We start from the raw sequence: 21,592 nt of genomic DNA on the forward strand, positions 1-21,592 counted from the left end.
TATATTTTATACAGAGTGCATATCCATCTTTGCATATTGCAATCTTGACTTGGGCTAGCACAGGATATATTCTGTCTTGGTATCAAAGTGAAACTGAACCAGGAATGAGAAGTGCCAAGGAATTTTGTGTTATCCTTGACTTAGTTCTCTTCACCCTGACAGGCAGCAACAGCCAGGGAAGCGATTGCTGTGGAAGAAAATTCCTGGCTAATTGCTAAGGGACGACTTTTTCCCAGTAGCATCAGGTTAGGCAGCTTACACACTCACTGTATGAATTATATTGAGCTCGTTGTCTACCATGAAAGAAACATGATGTTTTCACAATCTTAAGTACCGTAGCAATTTATACGTACACCAGTGAATGAGCCCACCAATCCACAGGTTGAAAGAGTGTAGTGAAACAGACATGTGCCAAAAGAGCCAATAAAAAACACAAGTTAATTCGCTTTAGACTCCATTTCATGTGCATCATCCTTTGTAGCCAGTTCCAGCAAACAGAGGCACAAGACCCAATACTATCAAGCAGAACCTCAGTTCACTTCTCTTCCTTTAAAACTTTGAAGAAATATATTTTCTTTCATTCCCAATGCATAGTTGGGCCTGAAAAACTGATGCAAAGTGCCTTGAAACTTGGATGGGGATGAAAGTCCACCAAAAGGTCCTAGCTGCCATAGATAGTGAAGTGACAGTGGGATTCTGGCGGCAGAAGGGCACCCAGGCTAAGTTAAGGGTGGTGAGGTATTGTCTGCCAACGGTTGCCAAGGGACAATGTGAAGGGCTAGGAAGATGGTTTGGATGTGCACATACTGCCTCCAGCAGGTGCAGTTCAGAGAGCAAAAACTTCTGATTTTCTTGCTGGCTTGTTTTTGACCCTTGAATGCTGCAGAAGAAGCCAGGAGGTCCACAACAGCAGACCTAGTGCACCATAACAAACATCATGAAACACAAGGCATCCCCTCATAAGTACATATAGATCCTAATGTTCTGGATATAGGGTGTGTGTGTGTGTGTGTATACATATATATATATATATATATATATATAGGTCAGGCTAGGCGATAAGGAAATAGGATAGTGGTGACTATCCCATTCTACAGTGCTTCTCTGCCTCTTTCTCTCACCCCCTCAATTGCCAGGATGAAATTCTCCTATTGATCCAGAGTGGAAGGAGCAGCTACCTTCTCTAGGGCTTCAGGAGAACAGAGCTTCCCTGATTTCTCTAGGCTGGAGCAACATTCAGCAATGACAGTGAAAGGAAAGTAAACTCCTCCTGGTTTCCCCCAGATATGCTGTGTTCATGGACATATCCACAGCAGCACTCATTTTAGGTAATAAAAATATTCTCCCCTTGCTGCACATCCCCCACCACAGCAAAGGACAGAGCTTACCTATATCACAATGGTCACCCATGTACCCAGGTGGGCACACGCAGGTGATGTTTCCATCTTTTTCCTGGCAGGTTCCAGCTCCACAGGGCTTTTCATCACATGTCTTGGGTATGACTGTAACTACCAGGAGAGAAGGATATCAGTCAAATTATACCGATGCCTTTTCTGTTTTACAGTGTGCCTACAGCTGCTGCACAAGGGGGGGAGGTGCCTGCCATCCATGTCTCAGTGCTGCTTCACTCTCTACTTGCCATGTTACTCTGCACTTATCTTTGGTTTAAGGCTACTTTAGTTTGTTTCCACTGTCATAGAAGGTCAGAGTCAAATAATGGGGATGGAGGAGGGCGGGATAATTGTATGGCCAATAATAGCACCGATAGTTGTGCTTGTTAAGATAAAAGCAGTTGGATATTTTGTGTTTCAGGGCATAACCTGATTGCTGCAGGTGTGAGAAAAGAGCAACCCCCCCTCACATTCCCACCATGTGCAGAGCTGCACAATTGGCCAGGAGCATTATGATTGTTCCATCATTTATCAGGCACTGTGAGAGGCAGAATATTAGACTTGAGGGATTAATGGTTTCATCTGGTGTGGCAAATCCTACATCCCTATAGCTTTTCATTCAAACAAAATCTTTCTTAAATATCCTTTTTCATTATGTTCCCTTTGCTGTATACGGAAGGGAAGCCCCACCCCCTTTCTATAAAAGAAGGTGGTCTGGAAAAGCAATACATATTTTTAACAATACCTTCTGCAGTGGGTTCTGGCACGTTGGTGGCTTCTGGTGAAACTTGAGGCAAGATAGCAGTGGCAGTGGGTGATATCTCTAAAGTTTCTAGAACAATAGCTATTTTGGTCTCTTGTTCTGATACCATGGGAATAGAGGACTGTATTTCAAGCCAGGCCTCTTCAGGACCCATGGGCTCTTGTGTTAATTCAATGTCTGGCATACTGGTACTAATTACAACATCTGGTGCAGAGGTTTCCCCTGAAACAAATGGGAGTGAGGTTATGGGTGTTCCTGAAGAATATTCCCTCCTCTCTTCCGGTGCTCCAGAAGTTTCGCCACTGACCACAGCTATGCCAGATGTTTCTAAGTTAACTTCAGGCAATACAGATGTTTCACTGCTGGTGGTGTAAACTGTAGAAGTTTCTATGCTAATTTCAGGCAATGCAAATATTTTGTCATTGGTTTTATGTACTGTAGAAGTCTCTATGCTAATTTCAGATATTGCAGATGTTTCACCACTGGTTTCATGAACTGTAGAAATTTCTATGGTAATTTCAGGCAATGCAGATGTTTCACCATTAGTTTCAGGAGCTGTAGATGTTTCTATGCTAATTTCATGAAATCCAGATGTTTCTACATTAATTTCAGGAAATGCAGAGGCCTCTCTACCAATTTCCCCAGATGAAGAGCCATCTCCACTTGATTCAGAAATATGGGGGAGTGTCACAGCTGTTTCTCCACCTAGCTCCTGTGAAACTGTTGGTTTTGTCACAACTTCCACCAAATCAGAAGTGACCAAGGTGACTTCTGGAAGTCCGGAGGCCTCTCCACTAACTCCAGTCACTGCTAAGGACTCTCCACTAAAGTCTGTGAATCCAGAAATTTCTCTACTAAAATATGAAATGCCTGATGTCTCTCCACTGATGTCTATTGTCCCTGATGGTAACCCATTAATATCCATAACTCCAGACACTTCTCCAGATGTTTCTCTTTCCCCTGAAGGAAGTCCACTAATTTCTAATATCCCAGATGGCCCTTCTCCTACCTCTTGTGCAACAGATGTCTGTGTTACAACTTCCACTAAAGTTGTATCCACAAGAGAAATAGTGGGAAAGCCAGACGGGAGTCCACTATAATCATAAACTCCAGATGGCAGGCCGCTAACAACTTCAACACCAGAAGTATCTCCGCTGATGTCAGTTACTCCACTTGGAAATCCACTCATTTCAGGAGCTCCAGAAACCCCTCCACTGAAGTCTATTTGCCCAGAAGGCTGACCACTAACATCTAAAATTCCAGACACTGTGCCTGATATATCTTCGTCCCCAGAGGGCAATCCACTGATTTCCAAAAACTTTTTTGCTTCGGCTTCCGTAACTGACGGGGTTGTCACTTCAACCAAACTGATATTTAAAAAGGTAATGCCTGAGGGCTCTCCACTTCTATCAACAACAGAAACAAGGCCACTTAGGTCTACAAGGCCACTTATGTCAGGTATCCCAGATGGTTCTCCACTGAAATCAATTCCTGAGGGAAAGCCGCTGATATCAGGTATCCCAGATGGTGCTCCACTGATATCAGATATCCCGGATGGTGCTCCACTGAAATCGATTCCTGAGGGTAACCCACTGATATCAGGTATCCCAGATGGTGCTCCACTGATTTCGGGTATCCCGGATGGTGCTCCACTGATATCAACTCCTGAGGGCAACCCACTGACTTTTCCACTAATGTCCCATTCAGCAGAGGGTAATCCCGATAGGTCTCCTTCTCCACTGACCCCAATTGTTCCTTTTCCTTCTAGATGACTTTCTGCTATTGTTGTTACAACTTCCACCAAAGTAGTATCCACAAGAGAGACAGTTGGAAAACCAGATGGGAGTCCACTTTCATCATACTCTCCAGATGGCAGGCCACTAGTAAGCTCAACACCAGAGACTTCTCCAGAAGGCAGCCCCCTGATTTCTGGAATTCCACTGATTTCTTGCAGTCCAGATGGTACCCCACTAAGGTCTGGGATTCCAGAAGCAGATACTAATAGGTCTTCCTCGCCAGAAGGTAACGCACTGCCTTCAATAATGCCTGAGGGCAGCCCACTTTCATCGCCTGATGGCAGTCCAGAAGGAAACCCACTGAAATCCAGGTCTACAGATGGCACTCCACTTTCTTCGATCCCTGAGGGCTCTCCACTAGGTTCAAATGTTCCAAAAGCTGATGGTTGACCACTGGTTTCAAGTACTCCAGATGCAGATATCTCCCCTGAAGGCACTCCACTGAGAGAAGTCTCTACACTGGGCTCATCTGGTATTGCAGCAACAGGGGGGAAAGCTGATGGACTCACTGGAAAAGAAGCAGGGGAAGTGGGGGGAGAGAGAGAGCGAGGAAGAAAGATTTAACAAATCGGTTTCAAGGAGCTATTGAAAATTTCCTGTTTGTGCATAAAAATGGACATCAAATAAAATAGTGACAGACTCTGAGGCTGAGGGCAGAAAATCCTATACACTTTCCAGATCGCTCTCCCTCCCCTAAACCCTGTTAATGAGGATTATCTCAAATAACTCTGGAAAAGTAGTTCAATTTATCACCTCCTGTGACAGTACAATTGCAACACAAATTCCCAAAGGATAATCATCAGAACAAAGCCAGCGTTCCAGCAACCATTAGTGGATGGAAACTGCTGCTGTTTCTGCTGCTAATACATAGAAGAAGAAAAAATCCAAACCTATCCTGCAGTTTTTGTCTCAGTGTTGCTTCCAGTAAAGCGGCACCCTCCCTTGAAAGCCAGGAATTGAAATCTGTTTCCTGACTGATTTTCCCTCTTTACATGCACATCGATGCATTTTTGGAGGATAGCTCAGGAATGCGGGGCTGTTTGCACTAGTTTGTTAGTGTAGGGTTGGCTAATGAGTCCAATATACTGACTTTAACTATTTTTATTTTAAAAAGAAGCACTGAATTATCTGTTTTAAAAAACAAAAAAAATGTCTGAGCTCAGTTTTCCAGACCCGTGTGAGTAAAAAGGCATGTACAAAATTGACACTTGCATTTGTGGTAACTGTTTGCACATATTCTGTACATGCAGTTTTGAAAATCTGGGCCATAATGAACTACCTGGATTTTGCTAACAGCTTAAGAAAAACCAAAGATGCCTCAAACATTGGGTCATCTGACCTCTCCGGGCCCCCTTACCAAAAAGCTTGTCACAATCAGAGCTGGAACAGCTGGGAGTCCCAGGTTTTATTTGCTCTAAGTAACTAAGAGCCCACACTTTCTTGTCACAGACTGGCCTTTCTCCATTTACATTAATCCCCATTTGCCCTGGGTTGCCTGTGGATAATGTAGTGTCCATGAGGAATACCATGTTTCACTCAGTGTGGTCCAGGGGGTGTGATGGCTTGAGCTCTAGGCCTCAGAGCTCTGCTTGGCTAAAAGGGGCATGTGAGGTGAATCTGAGTTACTGAGTCAGAGAACCAACTCTCTCTGAAGAGAGAGCTGCAGTTCAAAGCTTCCTCCCTCATCAGGCTACTTCCCAGCTGGATTCAGACAGAGATTCTCCTTGGTAAGGGCACAGAATTTTTGTTTCTGGATTGCCCTTGCCCTAAACATTTCCTCTGCCAGTCTAGTGCCCTTCTGGGTGCAGAGAACAGCCCGACCCACCTGATAGCAAGGAAATGTCAGTTGGAAAGACTTCTGTTCCCCACGCTGTCTGATTTTCAGGTTCAGTGGCAAACTCCGTTTCCACAGTTGGCTCCTCCCCAGAGGGTACTTCCTCCAAGCCAGGGATCACCTGGGTTACTATCTGCTCCTCAACAAATTCATCCTTGTCCAGAGATGGCAGGGCTGGAACAGAAAGATATTGAAGAGAATTTCTAAGGCAGAATTGGCTCGCTCAGAAACCTGATGATGCTTCATTAACTATCCCGATACCAGGGTGAAAAGCAACATAGAACGGTCTATATACAGGGCATTTCTCTTAATAGGAGATAAACAGACTAAATTAGACTGGAGAAAGTAGGGGCAGAGGAGACTTCATACCTTGTTTCCATCTCAGGTTTTCTGATTCTGTGAGAGTAAAATGAATGCAAAAGAATGAGCCATGTGGTGTCCCTGTGTGTCCTTGGAAAGAACAGCTCCTTTTGGTAAACATACAGTGGAACCCTTGTGAATCATATCCCTCTTGAAATCCTTTCCCCACAGAATGCAGAATTTTCCCTGTGCTATCAGCATTATGTGCTATGGTAGATGGCTCTGAAGAGTGGGTCAGTACCTCTGAAACAGAAGGTATGGTGCCTTGACAGTGGGTCAGGGAATCCCGTCTGGTTGGGGTGCAAGTAGATGGTTCTCACACCAGGTTTGTCTCCCCCACAAGCAGGACGTGGGGTCACAATGGGATATCGGATGCTGCCATCAGCAAGCCAGCCAGCACGGCATCTATCCAGGCCCAGTTTCCAGGCGGCATGGAGTTGCCCAACAGAGGCCAGGGTGGCATTCTGGCTCTCACAGTATTCCTGGGCTTCTAGGAGGGTGAACTGATCTGCTTGGGTTGCAAAGAACACCTCACCTGGAGATAAAAATCAAGTGTGAGTCACTGGCACATAGAACTATGAATATTTCTGCCCCTCCGCTGTACATTGCACACACACACTCACACACTCCATAATAGCCATGCTCACAGGCATGTGGAGAGCATACCCTTCAGTCGGTCAATGTAGCAGTACACGTCGTACATCTCAGAAGCTGGGCGCATGCCATACGTCCGCACGCCTGGGGAGCTGTCCTTGTCTCCTACACATTGAGTCCGTGGGGTCACAATGGGGTATCTGTCAAAACAGAAAGAAAGGGGCCTCCCCAATGAGGGTCCCTGTGATTGAAGACTCTCGGTGGGTGTTCCTGTGGAAGGGACATAAGCTCTCCATTGAATAATGAGAATACTTAGCATTTAGAGGTGCCCAATGTCCTTAATCATAATAATAATGGTGGTAATACCTAACTCTTGTATTGGCCTTTTCATCAGTATAATTTAGAAACATGTCATGGACACGCAAGATGGGAAAATGTAGCACATGTGGGGAACATGTTCACAATTCAGCAGCACATTACGCTACAGTCCGACCTGTGTTTTATCCGTGTAAGGTGCTACTGTGCCGTCACTGGGTCCTGCGTCCATGTGGGGCTGTGCGGCAAATTGGCTGTAATCCAAGTGACTCCATTTGATGGCTGAATGTTTCTTTCATGTAATCGTGACCTGACCTGGCCTCCCCTTACCTGACAGTCTGATCCCGCAGCCAGCCAGCGTCACACTGATGAAAGCCAGTCTGGTAAGCAGCCTGCAGTTGTTCGGGTGTGGCAATGACAGCGTTGTTATCCAAGCAGGCCTGCTGGGCTTTGGTGAAGGTGAGGGAATACCTGCTGGTGGCTGGTCGGTAATGAAACACGACGCCTGGTGGGGAAAGGGAGAGAGCAGTGACGTATGGACATGGAGACCCCCAGGCACTCTGGATGGATATTCAGAAAGGGCCTTCAAAACCAACCTGGTAGGAGCAGTACCTTCTGGAGCCACTTTGAGCCAAATCCCTTGTTTACTGGTCTCTGTGGTTATTAAAGAGGCTATAAAAGGAGGGGTTATCCTGGGGGTCTCCCATTCCTCCCCTCAATGACCGCAATACAGTGACCTCCCCTTCAGCTGCAGAGGGGTCCTCACAAAACATTGGAATCTGGTGTTGGCCAATGCAGCTTTTATCCTCAGACAGAGGAGGTCATTCTAAAAACTCATGAGATGCCCTCCAGGCTCCCCTGCCCATTCCTGTGCCATGCACAGAAGGAGAGCTGCTGGCAGTAAGCAGATAGCTATTCCTGCATGAACTTCTAGGGGCAGGGGAAAGGTGGGGGTTGCCCAACCCACACTTTCCCCAGTAGAGCCAAATCCATTGGTAGATGGACAGTGTTCCAGTTTTGTCAGCGGAAGCAGTGGTGTGGCTGGCCCTGGAGGAAATAGATTGTGAGGTTTCTTGTTGTCCCTATGACTTACCAGTGGGAGAAATGGGCTGCTCGGGAACGAGACCGCTCGCAGGAGCGGCTGTCACCTGCACAATCATCTCTTCCACTGAGGCAGACTCTAGTTCTGGTGTGGCAGTCACCTCCAAGTCCTCCTTCGCTGAGCTCACCTCCGGTGGCAAACTGGTGAAAAGTGTGTCCAGGACCGAGGTGGTGACCTCTTCAGGAGTCATCCATACAGCTGTGACTCCCTCTTCAGTCACATTCTCTGCCTCCGTGAAAGCTGTCTCGGCAGTGATACCAGTGGCAAAGAGATCTGGAGTCACTGTGAAGCCTTCATCTAGCTCTGAGGCAGTGGGTGTGAAGTCGATTGGCTCTAGAGTTGCAATGCTGCCTCGGGCTTCCTCCTCTGTGACATTGAGTGGAAGAGGTATCTCCACTTCGGTCTGGGTGACGGTCTGGATGGTGAAGTTCTCAGGGACTAAAAAGTCCTCATCTACAACAAGAAGCACATTTCCTTTATTGGTGTCTCCAAGGGACACAGGCCCAGGCTTTGGAAACAAATCAATGAATGGACACTCAAGAAAGGGGCTGTGTGTGCGGATGCTCTGAAGGGAGACGGGAGGACAATCGGATGGTTGTGGGGGCTGTGATGGGAACCTGGGTAGGTGATAGGGTGGGTGTGATGGGAGATGGGGTGGGTGATGTGATCTGAACTAGGGTAGATAATGAGGTAGTTGTACAGGTGTTCTGAGAGGAGATGTTATTGCACAAGACGTGTGTGTTGGGAGATATAGACCATGTGAGTAGGTGCCACGATGGGTGACAGCATGTGGATACTCTAGGAGCTATTCCATCTTGCAAATGGACTCAGCGAGCCTGTGGGGCACTGGCCTGCTGGGTACTGGGTGCCCCTGTTTGGAGGGTGAAACTCAACCTTTTAAAAAGTAAAATATTGACCATTTCCCCTCCTGCTGCTCCTCGTCTCTCTAAAACACTCTACAGTGGAATTTAATTGAATTAAAAGGAGAGTCTCTTGTTTTTCTTCCCACATGTTCTATAGCTTTCATATGAGTTAGGGAGTCAGAACTCCCTTCTCCCCCATCCCCCACCTTATACTCCTGACTCTAATCCGCTAGCGCACACACACACTAATCTAGTTTTGTGTGATCTCTTGTGCCAGCAGCAGGGAACTTAAAATACAAAGCTCAAAATGGGGAGAGGAAAGGGGGTGCTGTGCCTGTCCTATTTCGAGGCAGGACTGAGCTGGGAAGCAGTGCACGTGGGAAGCTGGGAAAACAGGATTGAACACTGCAGAACAAATCGATCAGACTTCCACCCTAATGCTGCTTTGCTTTCTCAGTTGGTTTATTTCAAATTCCATTTTCTTTACCCAGCTAGTTCATTGTCGCCAGGACTTCACAGATCCGAGAGACTTCCAAGAATCAGGCATCAAAGCTCAAACACTTGCCTGTCATATTAAGTGGTTTAATAAGTAGTACCTGAGAGAAATTGCGGGGCACTGACATATTGGGCCTGATTTGCTGGTGTGGTCAGGCCACTTTGTGCTATACGGCTGGCATAATCTGATCCTAAAGTGGGCTTCACTGGCCCTGGGAAGATAAACCCACTCATTTTGAATTTGAACCTCACAACCCTCCTTGCCTGCTGCTGGCAATTGGCATAGCAGGACAGGGGCATGGGAAGCAGATCCTTAGCTGCAATTTGGGCCCCATATGAAAATTTGCAGCCTAGGCAACCCTCCAATATTAGTGCAGGTCGGCCAGACTTGCACAGTGGCTACACCAGGACCAAGGAAATGCAAAATGGAGGCCTTGCACAAGGACACCTACCATAGGCACTATCAGAGCACTGCTGCTCAGGAGCTGACCTATTGTCTTCTTTCTGTTCTCCTATCTATAATATTAAATTACTTAATATGCAAGCACTTGATCTCTGCTGCCTGGTTCCTGGAAGGCCATCAAACTTGGAAGGTGTTTGACAATCTGAAGTGGATAGAGGCATATCACACTCACCTCCCATTGAGAACACTCAGTTGTACTGCAATGTGCTAACATACCCTCCGAACTCTTCTTTCTCTGCTTGGACAAGGAAGGAGAGGAACTGGCCTACTGGGTACTGGGTGCCTGTAAATTTACATCTGCTTTTCTTGTTTAAGTGAAACAGTAAGAAGCTTTTCTGTATTTAATTCTGAGGTGGGGCTAGCAACAGAGTCAAAGGCATTCAGAGGCAGACAACAGAAATGATCAGTGGGGAAAGATGACAAATGATGTATCTGATTCTTATGTTGGTGGCCATCACCATAATATTTGAGTTAATCCTGCACTGCCATGACTAAGAGGGGATCTCATTACCATCTGCAAGTATTTGAAGGAAGTACTAAAATTGAAGGGAAGTTTAGTGTGATCCCTGTGGTTCTAACTATTTTTATTATTCATTGTTTATTATTATTATTATTAATTTAATTAATTTTTATAGAATGGACTGGAATGGTCTCCCAAGGGAAATTATGGAAGTTCTGTCGCCTGACTCACTAAAACCAGGAGTGGACACAACACTGGGAAACAGAGCATGACAAACAATCAGGCACTGGACAAGATGGGATTTAACAGGAGTTTTTCATCTTTAATGTCCATGGTTGTGCGATAATTCAGCTCTGACTGGGAGCACCATACCCAGCTCCTGGAATCTGCTGCTTATGAGTACTGACAGAGGCACTGTAGTTATTTCAGTAAAACCAGTGCAACTCACCTGTGTAGCAGATCGCATCGTAGCGCGAATGGGGGTGAGGGTACCCTGTCTGATTGACATGGAGGTACACCGTTCGCAGTCCCACCAGGTTCCCACCACAATTGGGACGTGCCTTGGAGATGGGATACCGAACGCTGCCATCTGCCAGCCATCCTGCACTGCACACATCCATGCCACCCTTCCATGCCAGGTACAGCTCTCCCGTGGTGGCCAAACGGGTGCCGAGACTCAGGCATTTCTCTGCAGCTTCCTGGAAGGTGAACTTCTCTGGGGAGGTGGCATAGAAGACTTCACCTGCAATCACACAACCATTGACTCAAGAACTGACTGTAGTGTTTAATTCCTCTTCCATCTACCTCTCTCTTCCCTTCGCTTTCCTTCCCTATGGGCTGGTGGGATGAAGGAAAGGTTAAAAACACTAGATAAGTACAGCTTGGATGAGTGACAACTCAGGGTGGGGACATACACATGATCGCTGTCTACAAATGTTTGGAAGGTGCAAACCTCAAAGAGGGAGAGGAATTTTCTAGGGTGGAACAAGGGGGTGTACGTTCTACTTGGAGTCATGCAATGACATTAAAATAAGGAATATTTTGAGGCCTGGTTTTCAATGGCCCCACTGCTCCCATTGACTTCAGTTGTAGCCATGGGTGGTCAGCACCTGTGAAAATCATTTCCTAATGAGAGATACCAGAATGTGGAATTGTCCCCTGATGTAAATAATGGGAGCTCCATTGCTTTAATCAATTAAAAGCAGAGTGGACAAAGCCCAGAAAAATGGGCTTTAGGGAATAATCCAGCCTTGGCAGGGGTGGAACTAGATGGGATCTCACATGGCTTTTGAATCTCTAATGTTTCTGACTTCTAGCTCCCTTGCCTCTTGTTTTATCCTTGTCTGCAGTGAGGAAGCTCATGATACTGCCAGCTCATTCCCTTGAGAATTACATAGGAGAAACCCAAGATCACCTTGCATTTCCTCTGCATAACAATAAACATCGTATGTTTCGTCTGTCTCCCGAATGCCATAGGTCCTCACTCCAGGAAACTCGTCCTTGTCACCATAGCAACCCTCCCGAGGATGGTGCATTGGGTACCTGAGAGTGAGAGAGAGAGCATACACAAGAAATGTCTAGTAAGCCGACAGAAGCTTCATTAGAAAGATAAGAGTCACATGGCTTTGTGGTGCAGGAGGCATCAGGACAAGCTGAACAGGTGGTGGAGAATCAGAACTGGGATCTGACATTCTGGAGGGAGGGAGGAAGTGGAGGGAGGCAAACCCCCAGAACTGTTCCTAGACAGAAGACAAGGGAGAAGTGGACTTACTCCCTTCCATTCCTGACACTGGAGGTGAGGGGAGAAGATCCTTCAGGTGTCCCCCAAAGATACTGATAAACGGGGAGTTGCTGGTTTTCAGACTCCTCTGAGCTCTTCTAGACGACTAAGTGACATGTGCAAAATACAGTCATATCTGTTGAGCTTGGCGTATCATCTCCGCAGTTCGCATGGGCAAAAGTAGAGAGCATGGGGACCAGGATTAAATCACCACTCTCAAGTCTCTGGGCCATTCAGTCCTTAGCTTCTCAGCTGTGATTGCCAAACAAAGGGGCCAATTGTGAGAGTGGTTTTGTGATGTGGACACCTATCTACCGGGAATTGGACTGAGATCCACCAGCTCATTCCACACCAAATGACTATCAGATGGTAACTGCTAGTCATTATTTACCTGGGATGGGATTTAAACCAATTACCTAGATGTGAAAGGCTCTGTATCCCATTCCCAGCCCCTTGTTGCCTGGATAGCCCTCTTTTCTTCCCTCTTGGCAACCTTGCTTCCCCTCTTTCAGCTGATTACCTGACAGTCTGATCAGCCAGCCAGCCGGCATCACACTGATCAAACCCATCGTCATAGGCAGCCTGCAGCTGTTCAGGGGTAGCAATGACAGCACTGTTCTGGATACACGCCTGCTTTGCCTTTTCAAAGTCCAAAGTGTACCTGGTGGAGATGGCTCTGTAATGGAACACGATTCCTGGAAAACACATCCACCAGCACAGACACATACACACACATCAGTCAGTGAAGAACCAGCCCCTCACCAGTTTCCCTTTCAAAGGGGTTAGCAAGTCAGAGAAAAGGAATTCTATCTCATGTAGAAAATCATGTGTTTGCCGCAGATCATTTGCATTGTGTGGGGTAGTTTACTGTGCTCTGAAGAGACTCTGTTTTTCCCCATGCTATATTCCACCATCCCAAGGCCGCCAGGCTTCAATTTAAGGGGATTTAGATGTACTCCCTTTGGCGAACAGAAAAATCTACAGGAACAGACCTGCTGTCCAGTCCAGGTTCTTTTCTCCTGTGACGCTGGAGCACACTAATGCTACATCTAAATCCGGTGTTTTAATGTTGACAGCTTCAGCGTAAACCAACATCCCAGAATGCAACAAATACATCACTGTCAGAAGGATCCAAAACTTTCAAGATATTTAAAGTGGCTGGCATGGCACTGCACAGTACTGTAAAAACAGTCTATGGAAATTGGCTAATTGTGGGTTATCAGTACAAAGTTGTACTATTTTATTATAGACTTGAATGCGGTAATGTCCAATGGCCCCAATCAGGATTGAGGCTCCAGTGCACCAAGCATCGTCCAAACACACAGGAAGACATGGTCCTAGCCCTGATGGTACATACATTTTATACTATAGCAAATGTGTTTTGAAGAATTATATGTATTGCAAATGTAGTTAAGCCATACTGTTCCATATAGAGTGACCTTTAAAAGGAGTAGGGGGCTGTATGCATACCCAGGCATGGCACAAGAAGGTTTAAACCTCTTGCATACTTTCTTTCTTGGCCCCTCTTCTTCTCACTCTCAGTTTTATTGATGAGAGTAACAATGTTAACTGGGGGAAATTTAATTGTGTGTAATATTGTTTACATATTAGCTAACTAAACCACTTTTACATTTCTTGAAAGAACATAAGAATGGCTCTCCCAAAACAGGCCAACAGGCCATCTGGAAAATATCCCATCTCCTAACATACTAGGTGAGGCCAAACATCTCATAGGTCCAATATCCTGTTTCCTGCTACACCACATCACACCACCCGTCCATCTCATCCAGTGTTCCATCTCCTGCCCATATCAGAACAGACTGGTGCCAGCTTCTACAACACTGGGTAACACTGTTGGGCTGTTTAATATGGCATTCCAGAGCCTGCCCACATTAGAATAAATCAATGGTCTATCTTGTTTGGCTCCTGCTCGCATACAAGATCAGACCAATGATCTATCAAATCTGGCATCCTGTCTATGGCAGTGAGTGATACCACATGCTCATGGAAAGGGCAAAATGCCTCTACTTCTTTTCATAATGTACCAGGTCAGATTTCTTCCTCCCTCTTTCTCTCCAGTCAAACCAATGTAAACATCAACGTTATCACCAAGAGGAAACATTGACATAATGGCCTCACCTTTCACTATGACCTCTATTGTATCCTGGCTGTCCTCAATACCGTGCATCACCTCGCAACGATAGATCCCAGTGTCATTGGACCTCAGCGCTTTGATTTCCAAGGTGGCATCGGTGGGGATGGCAGGGTAGTTGGGCAGAGAGATCACCTCCTTGTACTCAGTGTTGATTCGAACTTGCCCCTCTGTGGCCACTAGTAAGATGACTTCCTTCCCATTGGAGAGTCTGCTCCATTTGATTCTTGGGGTCAGAGGAAGCGTATAGGGGGCTGTGGTGACATGATCCAATGAGTTGATGAAGTAGCAGGGGATGGTCAGAGAGTTTCCCAGGACTACACGCAGGGGAGACCGTTCAGGTATGCTGACACTCAGTGTGTTACCATGATCTGCCCAGTCCCAATATGGAGAGAGACAAAGTGAGGATTAATCAATAACACACATCAGTCATAACTACCAACATTTTCAAAGTAGCCTCAATCTAGCTTGTAAATCTGCACCGAAAATATTAGGAAATATATATATTTAGGTATATTCTAGTAAATATAATTTGAAGTAATTGATGTTCCTAAAGCAGCCCCTGAGCACTGGTAACAGTCCTGGTAGAATATAATGCTATTACACTGAAGGCAGGTTGGGGAACTTGGCGCTAGGTTACAAGCTGTGACTATCTTCCACCCTACTAAGCACAGCAATGGCACCATGTAGTCATGTTGTTGCAGCAGCCCAGAGAGGAGGCCCTTGGCAATGATGGGTCAAACTAGTGAGCTCATAGGTAGACCTGTTAAGTTGCTCGTGTCTGCTGTGCGAGGGGCATGTCGGCTTGTTACATGTATGGTGCACTGCACTGAACTGTGGTCCTGCTGCCTGTACATACCTGAAACTTCCACAGAGATGGCTGCAGTGATGACTCGCAAACACACAAACACTAATAGTAAAGTGGTCATAGTTTACCTGCAACAAACAACACAGGGAGGCAGGGGTTAATTACTGCTGGATGATCATAAGGGAACGATACCCTTCAAGGACTCTTAAGAGGGAACAAGCCCATTAACCTACAGTACCTAAACACACCCCAACAGGGTTTTTTTTACATACGACCAGCAACAAAAGAGAGTTTTCAGGGCAACACCTTCTCTAATAGAGCGAGGCCCAAGGCATCCTGCTCCAAACAAGGGTACCCATTATGTCAGTAGCACTATTATTCTATTCTCGCACTCTTTCTTGTGATCTTCACTTCTGGGCAGAAAGACAATTTTGCCATGGAGTTTTTCATTTGTTTTACATCTATTCCAGCAACAACCACTGGGTCAGATGCCCTGTCTACCTAATCCTACACCATTGCCTGGAACACCTGAAATAGAAGAATCTTCACATTACCAGTATCCTTCCTCTACTAAGCCAACATGGAATCCTTCGCCAGCTGCTTAGATGTAATTTGTACAACTATTCTAGCAGAAGTCTGGTCCCTTCAGGGTGAAAAGGCTAAAGGTCACAACACAACAAATAATCTTGCATTTATAGCCTATACCTCTTTAAATACATATGGATTCCACACCTCTTTAGCAACTTCACTGTAAGGACTACATGACATATACATTGTGTAGGGATCTTGTTCATCAGAGGAACTCACCACTTCAGCACAGTTTCAGACACACAGTGGAGGACTGTCCTGTATTCAGAAATGGCAGAAGGAATGAAAGGAGGCAGAATGGAATCACCCAAACTGGAATTTGGCCGGGAGAGCAACGTTAATGCCCTTAGTCTTGTGTATAATGCCATGGGATTTTAAATAACCACTAGTGTTTTATGTTTCATTCACAAGATGGCACAGCACCCACTAACTCTGCACTGCAGCACTGATTCAGAACCGAGCCAAAAGGAAGAAACTCATCTACTGAATCATTTAGGTTTTCCCTGGCGGTCACCTATCCAAATACTGGCAGTTTGTCTTCTGAGAACTAGAGAGATCCCAGCTAGTGTTCCTGTGGCTGCAGTCAGGGACCATTATGAGGGACAGCGTACCTCATTAAAGCTCATTAACTAGCATATTTGAAAGCTTGGCACAGGACTCGAGAAAATGTAAATTACATCTTATAAAGTCAGGCCATTAATAATAGGAGATATACCTATCTCCTAGAACTAGAAAGGACTTTGAAAGGTCGTTGAGTCCAGCCCCCTGCCTTCATTAGCAGGACCAAGTACTGATTTTGGCCCTGATCCCTAAGTGGCCCCCTCAAGGATTGAGCTCACAATGCTGGGTTTAGCAGGCCCATGCTCAAACCACTGAGCTATCCCTCCCCCCAAAAGACTTTCACTTCTGAAGAACAGGGTTCAAATCCTACTTAAGCCAAAAGATAAAATGTGTTGATAAGTCACAACCTGGTACTTTATCTCCATGACCAAATATTAAACCCTTTGGAAATCTCTACTAAAGAGAGGCTAAACATTGAAGTAGCAGGGGTTGCTGAAGGTCAGGGCTGAGGTGCATTGGCAGAGATGTGTGTGGGCCCACATTTGGAATACTTGGGTTGTTGGAAGACAGGACTGATGTGCAGGGGGAGTGGGGTGGGGAAGGGGCTACCAGACAACACTGAGAAGTAGCAGAGTCATATGGGTGTCTAGGACTGGAACAGCAGTGGGTGCTGCAGGGTAGGACTGAAATACGGATGAGACGTCTCAATCTTTCCTCTTGTATTATTTATTATGTCTGGCTCTAGGCAGTACAAAAAGTCATTTTTATGAATAACTACTTCATACACATTTTTCTAACTATCTTGTAGCATTCATGACCAAAAGCTCCCTGTAAAATAAATACATTAAAAAACCAAACCAGAATCAGATTTCCATTGCTCAGTCTGCACAGTACCCCATGGCCTTTTGCCAAACACCAATGCAGAGGCTGAATAGAAAGTTAACCAGCAAGAGACAGAGAGTAAGATATTAATTTGTATCATGAGGAAACACTCCAGTTTCTCTCTGGCTGCTGAAGTTACGTACCCATCATTGTTACATTTTAAAATCAGTGCTGGCTGCTATTTATTTATTTGTATGCCAAGAGGCTTGGAGTCCCACTTTAGACTCAAAGCCATAAAAGCAGACAGACTCAGTTCTAGTCTCTAGGTAAGGACTTTAGCACTGGGAAAAAACTCAAGCCAAATGTCTGCAATGTATTCCCAGTTTGTTAGAAATAACAAATCCTTGGAGACAGCATGACTCCTGAGATTGTTTATGTAATAGGGAGCCTTTCACCAATAGGTCACTAGTTGTAGTAAGGCCCAGGTTATCGGTGACTTAGGCTATGTCACACAGAGCTGGAGGTGTAAATTCTAGCTCCAGGAAACATACCTGCACTAGCTCCGATCAAGTTAGTGCACTCGATATGGAGACTAGCTGAGGCAGAGCGAATGATGGGAGGGGCTTGCTATCCAAGTGTCTCAGATGGGCTTGTCCTCAGGTGTCTAGCCCCTCGCTATGGCTGTACTTCTATTTTTAGTGTGCTAACTTGATCAGAGCTAGTGTGGGTGATGTTTCCTCAGGCTGGAAATGACATCTTCCAACTCAAAGTGAACCCTATACAGCTGTTACCCTCTGGTGATCTACTGTACATTAAATGAATTGGGAGCATGGAGAAGGGGGCTCAATCCAGTTTCTAATGTGATAGGTGAGCATATTGTGTAAAATATAAAATTACAATAAGCAGCCTTGGGGACTAATTGGATGTCTTGATGACAAAATCAATAGAGAGGCCAATGATTGGATGGGCCAAGGAGATGGAATTCTCCTATCATCCCCAGGTGTTGTGGTGGGGGAGGCCTCCAAGGCAGAAGGCACATTGGTAGGGTCAGCCTTTTGGAAACTCGTACTGTCGCAGCTTGCGTTGCACCTGTTCTAGTTTTAAAGACAAGCTGTCACTTCTCCAGAGTCAGCAAATCTGGTACCTTTCAGCAGCGCCAGCATTATGCTAAAAACGATTTAAAATAAATAGCCTTGGATTAGCAAAGAGACAGGCATCCTTTTGTCTGGGTTTTTCTGCAGAAGAAACCTGGAATTGAAGCATCTTAGAGCACTGAAACAGAGAAATCAAATATGATGGGCCTTGGCTGTCTGAAAACACCTCTGGGGCTTTTACCTATTATAGGCTGATATTGTCACCAAGCACTCAAAAGTTGTAGCAAAAAAGTTGTTTCTGTCAGTATTCATTGTCAGTGAGACATGAAGCAGGAAAGCAGGTTCATGCTAGCGCTGGTTGGAATTTGCAGAGTCTGATTATTCTGAATGGGTGAAATTCACTCCTATATGGAAAGCCAGCACAAGCCCCATGCACCCCTGGAGTCCCGCTTTGCTAGGGTGACCATATTTCCTAAAGTAAAAACAGGATGGATGGGGATCGCCTGAGCCTAAGCCACCCCGCTGCCCCACCTGCAGGACTTACCAGAGCCACCACCACCATCCATGGCTGGGGCTGACCCCCCGCCCCGAGGCTGCGAACTGCCGATGGCTGGGGCTGACCCCCTCCAGCTCTGAGCTCTGTGTGACCCGCAGCTGAGGCTGAGCAGTCGAGCCCTGTTCCAACCATGGCTGACCCCTGCAAGCACTGTGCTGCCTGTGGCAGACCCCCGCCCCCAAGCTCTGCAACACCTGTAGCTGGGGCTGACCCCCTCCCCATGAGCTCCAAGGTGTGCCTCCCATGCTGACTCCCCCAAGCTGAGCACTGCCTAGTACTGGTGCTGACCCCTCATCCCCCTGAGCTCTGCACCCTGTGCCACCCACAGCTGGGAATGACCCCCCCCCCCAAGCTCCAAGGGGCTGAGTGCCTGAGCTGTGTGCCACCTATGGCTGACCGTCCCACCCAGTTCAGCACTGCTTGGGTCTGGGGCTGACCTCCCATCCCCCCAGCTCTGCACCCCATGACACCCCATGATCTCCTGCCCCAAAGCTCCAAGGGGCTGAGTGCCTGAGCTGTGTGCCACCTATGGCTGACCCCATCCTCCCCAGCTCAGTACTGCCTGGTACTGGGGATGACTTCCCCATTCCCCCAGCTCTGCACCCCATGACACGCGCAGCTGGGGATGACTCCCCACCCAAGCTCCAAGGGGCTGAGTGCCTGAGCTGTGTGCCACCCATGGCTGATCCCCTCCCCCCCAGCTCAGCACTGCTTGGTACTGGGGACAAACCCACATTCCTGCAGCTCTGCACCCCATGCCACCTGCAGCTGGGGATGACCCCCCCACAAAAGGTCCAAGGGGCTGAATGCCTGAGCTGTGTGCCACCCATGGCTGATCTTGCCACCGAAGCTCAGCACTGCCTGGGACTGAGGCTGACCCCCACTCCCCTGAGCTCTGTGCCACCCCGCAGCTGGAGCTGAGCACCAGAGCCCTGTGCTGCCCATAGCTGGGGCTGATGCGCCTCCCACCCTTCCAACTTCCACATCAGCTGGTGCTGGGGGTCACTTCCTCCCAAGATCCATGCCACATACAGCTGTAGCTTGGGCTGATTCCAGTGCCAGCTGGGGCTGGGGCTGACTCCTGAGCCCTCAGCCCAGCACCTCATGTTGCTGACCCTCCTCTCAATGTTCCTCTACTTTTTTGGTAAACTGGGCATTTGTTTGTTTGCTCTTTCCAACTGATCAGTTGGGGAAGAGCAAATGGACTAATGCCTATTTTTGTCAAAAACGTCAGGACGCCCAGGGCAGAGCTTAAAAATGGGACTGTCCCAGCCAAAATGGGGCGTGTGGTCACCCTACACTTTGCTTTGTGCTGGTCCTTCACACAGGGGGCTATTTCATCATACCATAAGGGGAGGGAAGACAGGAACATTTCCAAGTTTGGTTTATTCACGAAAAAGAAACGCCCCGCAGTATCCCACAGACAGTGAATTCTTTCTCTCAGTGGCAGTTCAAACAAATGAGAATAATAGTGTGTGGAGTGCATTCTGCCAGCTTCATAGCCCTGACTCCCTGTCAGTGTGAAATTCAATCAGGTGCCTATTCCTCACGGTCATGTTTGCAACATGTTCTCCATTTTGCACTATTCTAACTACCGCAGGGAAATCTTATCCTGCAGCTCATACAAAGCCCTGCTCTGTGCTGCCTGGATAATTTGCTATCATTAGCAGTGATGATTTTATATCCTACTATTCTATGATTCTGTTTTGTTTCTGTAGGGATGTCAGCGTGCCTGGCACTCGACTGTGGGTGAACATCTCTGTTTTAGAGAGCGCTCCTGTAACCGACAGGCCCTTGTCTAAAGACCTCAGTGTGAGACGCTACAGTCCAGGACAATGCTGAGCAAACCTGCAGTGGTGTGTGGTTGCTGTGGCCAGGATACATCATGGGCTTTCAAGGAAAGGAAGGCACTTGGTGGCCATTAATAATGTGACTGTTCCAAGTGCAAAAGGCCTGGAGTCTGGAGGGGGCTTAGGAGAGAAGGGAATGGCCCCTCCCCAGGACCTCAATGAGGCTTCACTAGGTGGCCCTCCACAGCAGCTCAGTTGTAGCAGGAAAGTGACTCTGTGGCCTCTGGTTGTGTGGTGACTGGTCATATGGGGACTGAGTCTAGCCATAGGTTGAGTGGACAGTTAGGAAGGCTGGGATGTGGGGGGGGGGGGCAGTTCTCCCCTGCATCAGTTGCATTTTCAAGGCTTTTCACAAAGAAAAGGGATAGAGACTGAAAACAAAAATAAAATGCTTTAAATGAAAACTGGAAGCCTCTTTACAGGGCTCTTACAAAGCTCCCCCTGCCTGAGTTTGCCAGGGCTCTTACCCTCTCTGAGTACACAAAACATCATTTGAGGGTTAGGGCTAATGTGGGGGTTACAGTTAAAGCTATGATTTGGGTCAGTTACTCTTATAGTCATAGACAAGATTAACGTTAGTAGTTAGGATTATGGTTAAGGTTAGTGTTAAAAAGCTGAATTTTAGCATAGGATTAGAGATATAATTAAGCCGCCTACCACAGAATGCATGAGAAGTAAAATATGCAACACAGAAGTTCTATAAATGCCTCAGTTTGAATGCTCCTGACTATCTGTTCTGCTAGAAAATTAGTTTGTTAACTCATACTAGTCACTAGAGGCAAAGCCAAATTACCTGTGGGTGTCATTATTCTCCAGTAGAAAACCTTACCCCTAGGCAGAGAGAATGGGTACTTTGGGTGGCGGGTGTCTGAATAGGTTACACTGAGAAGACAGGAACTACCAAGCACCAGCAAAGGGTGAGAATTGTTTCTGATGGCAGCCAGT

The 21,592-nt window shown here is 46.7% G+C and overlaps 1 protein-coding gene across 2 annotated transcripts in view; it reads right to left on the reverse strand.

The window, feature by feature from the left end:
* ACAN (aggrecan) overlaps positions 1 to 21,592 on the reverse strand; it is a 68,261-nt gene that overhangs the window by 19,369 nt on the left and 27,300 nt on the right. For both annotated transcript variants that reach the window (XM_032806524.1, XM_032806523.1), the window contains exons 2-13: positions 15,228 to 15,304; positions 14,356 to 14,739; positions 12,737 to 12,911; positions 11,851 to 11,978; positions 10,885 to 11,178; positions 8,147 to 8,608; positions 7,384 to 7,558; positions 6,811 to 6,938; positions 6,386 to 6,679; positions 5,776 to 5,958; positions 2,137 to 4,458; positions 1,389 to 1,502 (exon numbers count right to left, since the gene is read on the reverse strand). In XM_032806524.1, coding sequence (XP_032662415.1) covers positions 1,389 to 1,502; positions 2,137 to 4,458; positions 5,776 to 5,958; positions 6,386 to 6,679; positions 6,811 to 6,938; positions 7,384 to 7,558; positions 8,147 to 8,608; positions 10,885 to 11,178; positions 11,851 to 11,978; positions 12,737 to 12,911; positions 14,356 to 14,739; positions 15,228 to 15,297 — 4,729 coding nt within the window. In that variant the 5' untranslated portion in view covers positions 15,298 to 15,304. The remainder of the gene's footprint in view (positions 1 to 1,388; positions 1,503 to 2,136; positions 4,459 to 5,775; positions 5,959 to 6,385; positions 6,680 to 6,810; positions 6,939 to 7,383; positions 7,559 to 8,146; positions 8,609 to 10,884; positions 11,179 to 11,850; positions 11,979 to 12,736; positions 12,912 to 14,355; positions 14,740 to 15,227; positions 15,305 to 21,592) is intronic.

Source organism: Chelonoidis abingdonii, chromosome 9 (genome assembly GCF_003597395.2).
Source record: "Chelonoidis abingdonii isolate Lonesome George chromosome 9, CheloAbing_2.0, whole genome shotgun sequence".
In the NCBI taxonomy this organism is placed as follows: Eukaryota; Metazoa; Chordata; order Testudines; family Testudinidae; genus Chelonoidis; species Chelonoidis abingdonii.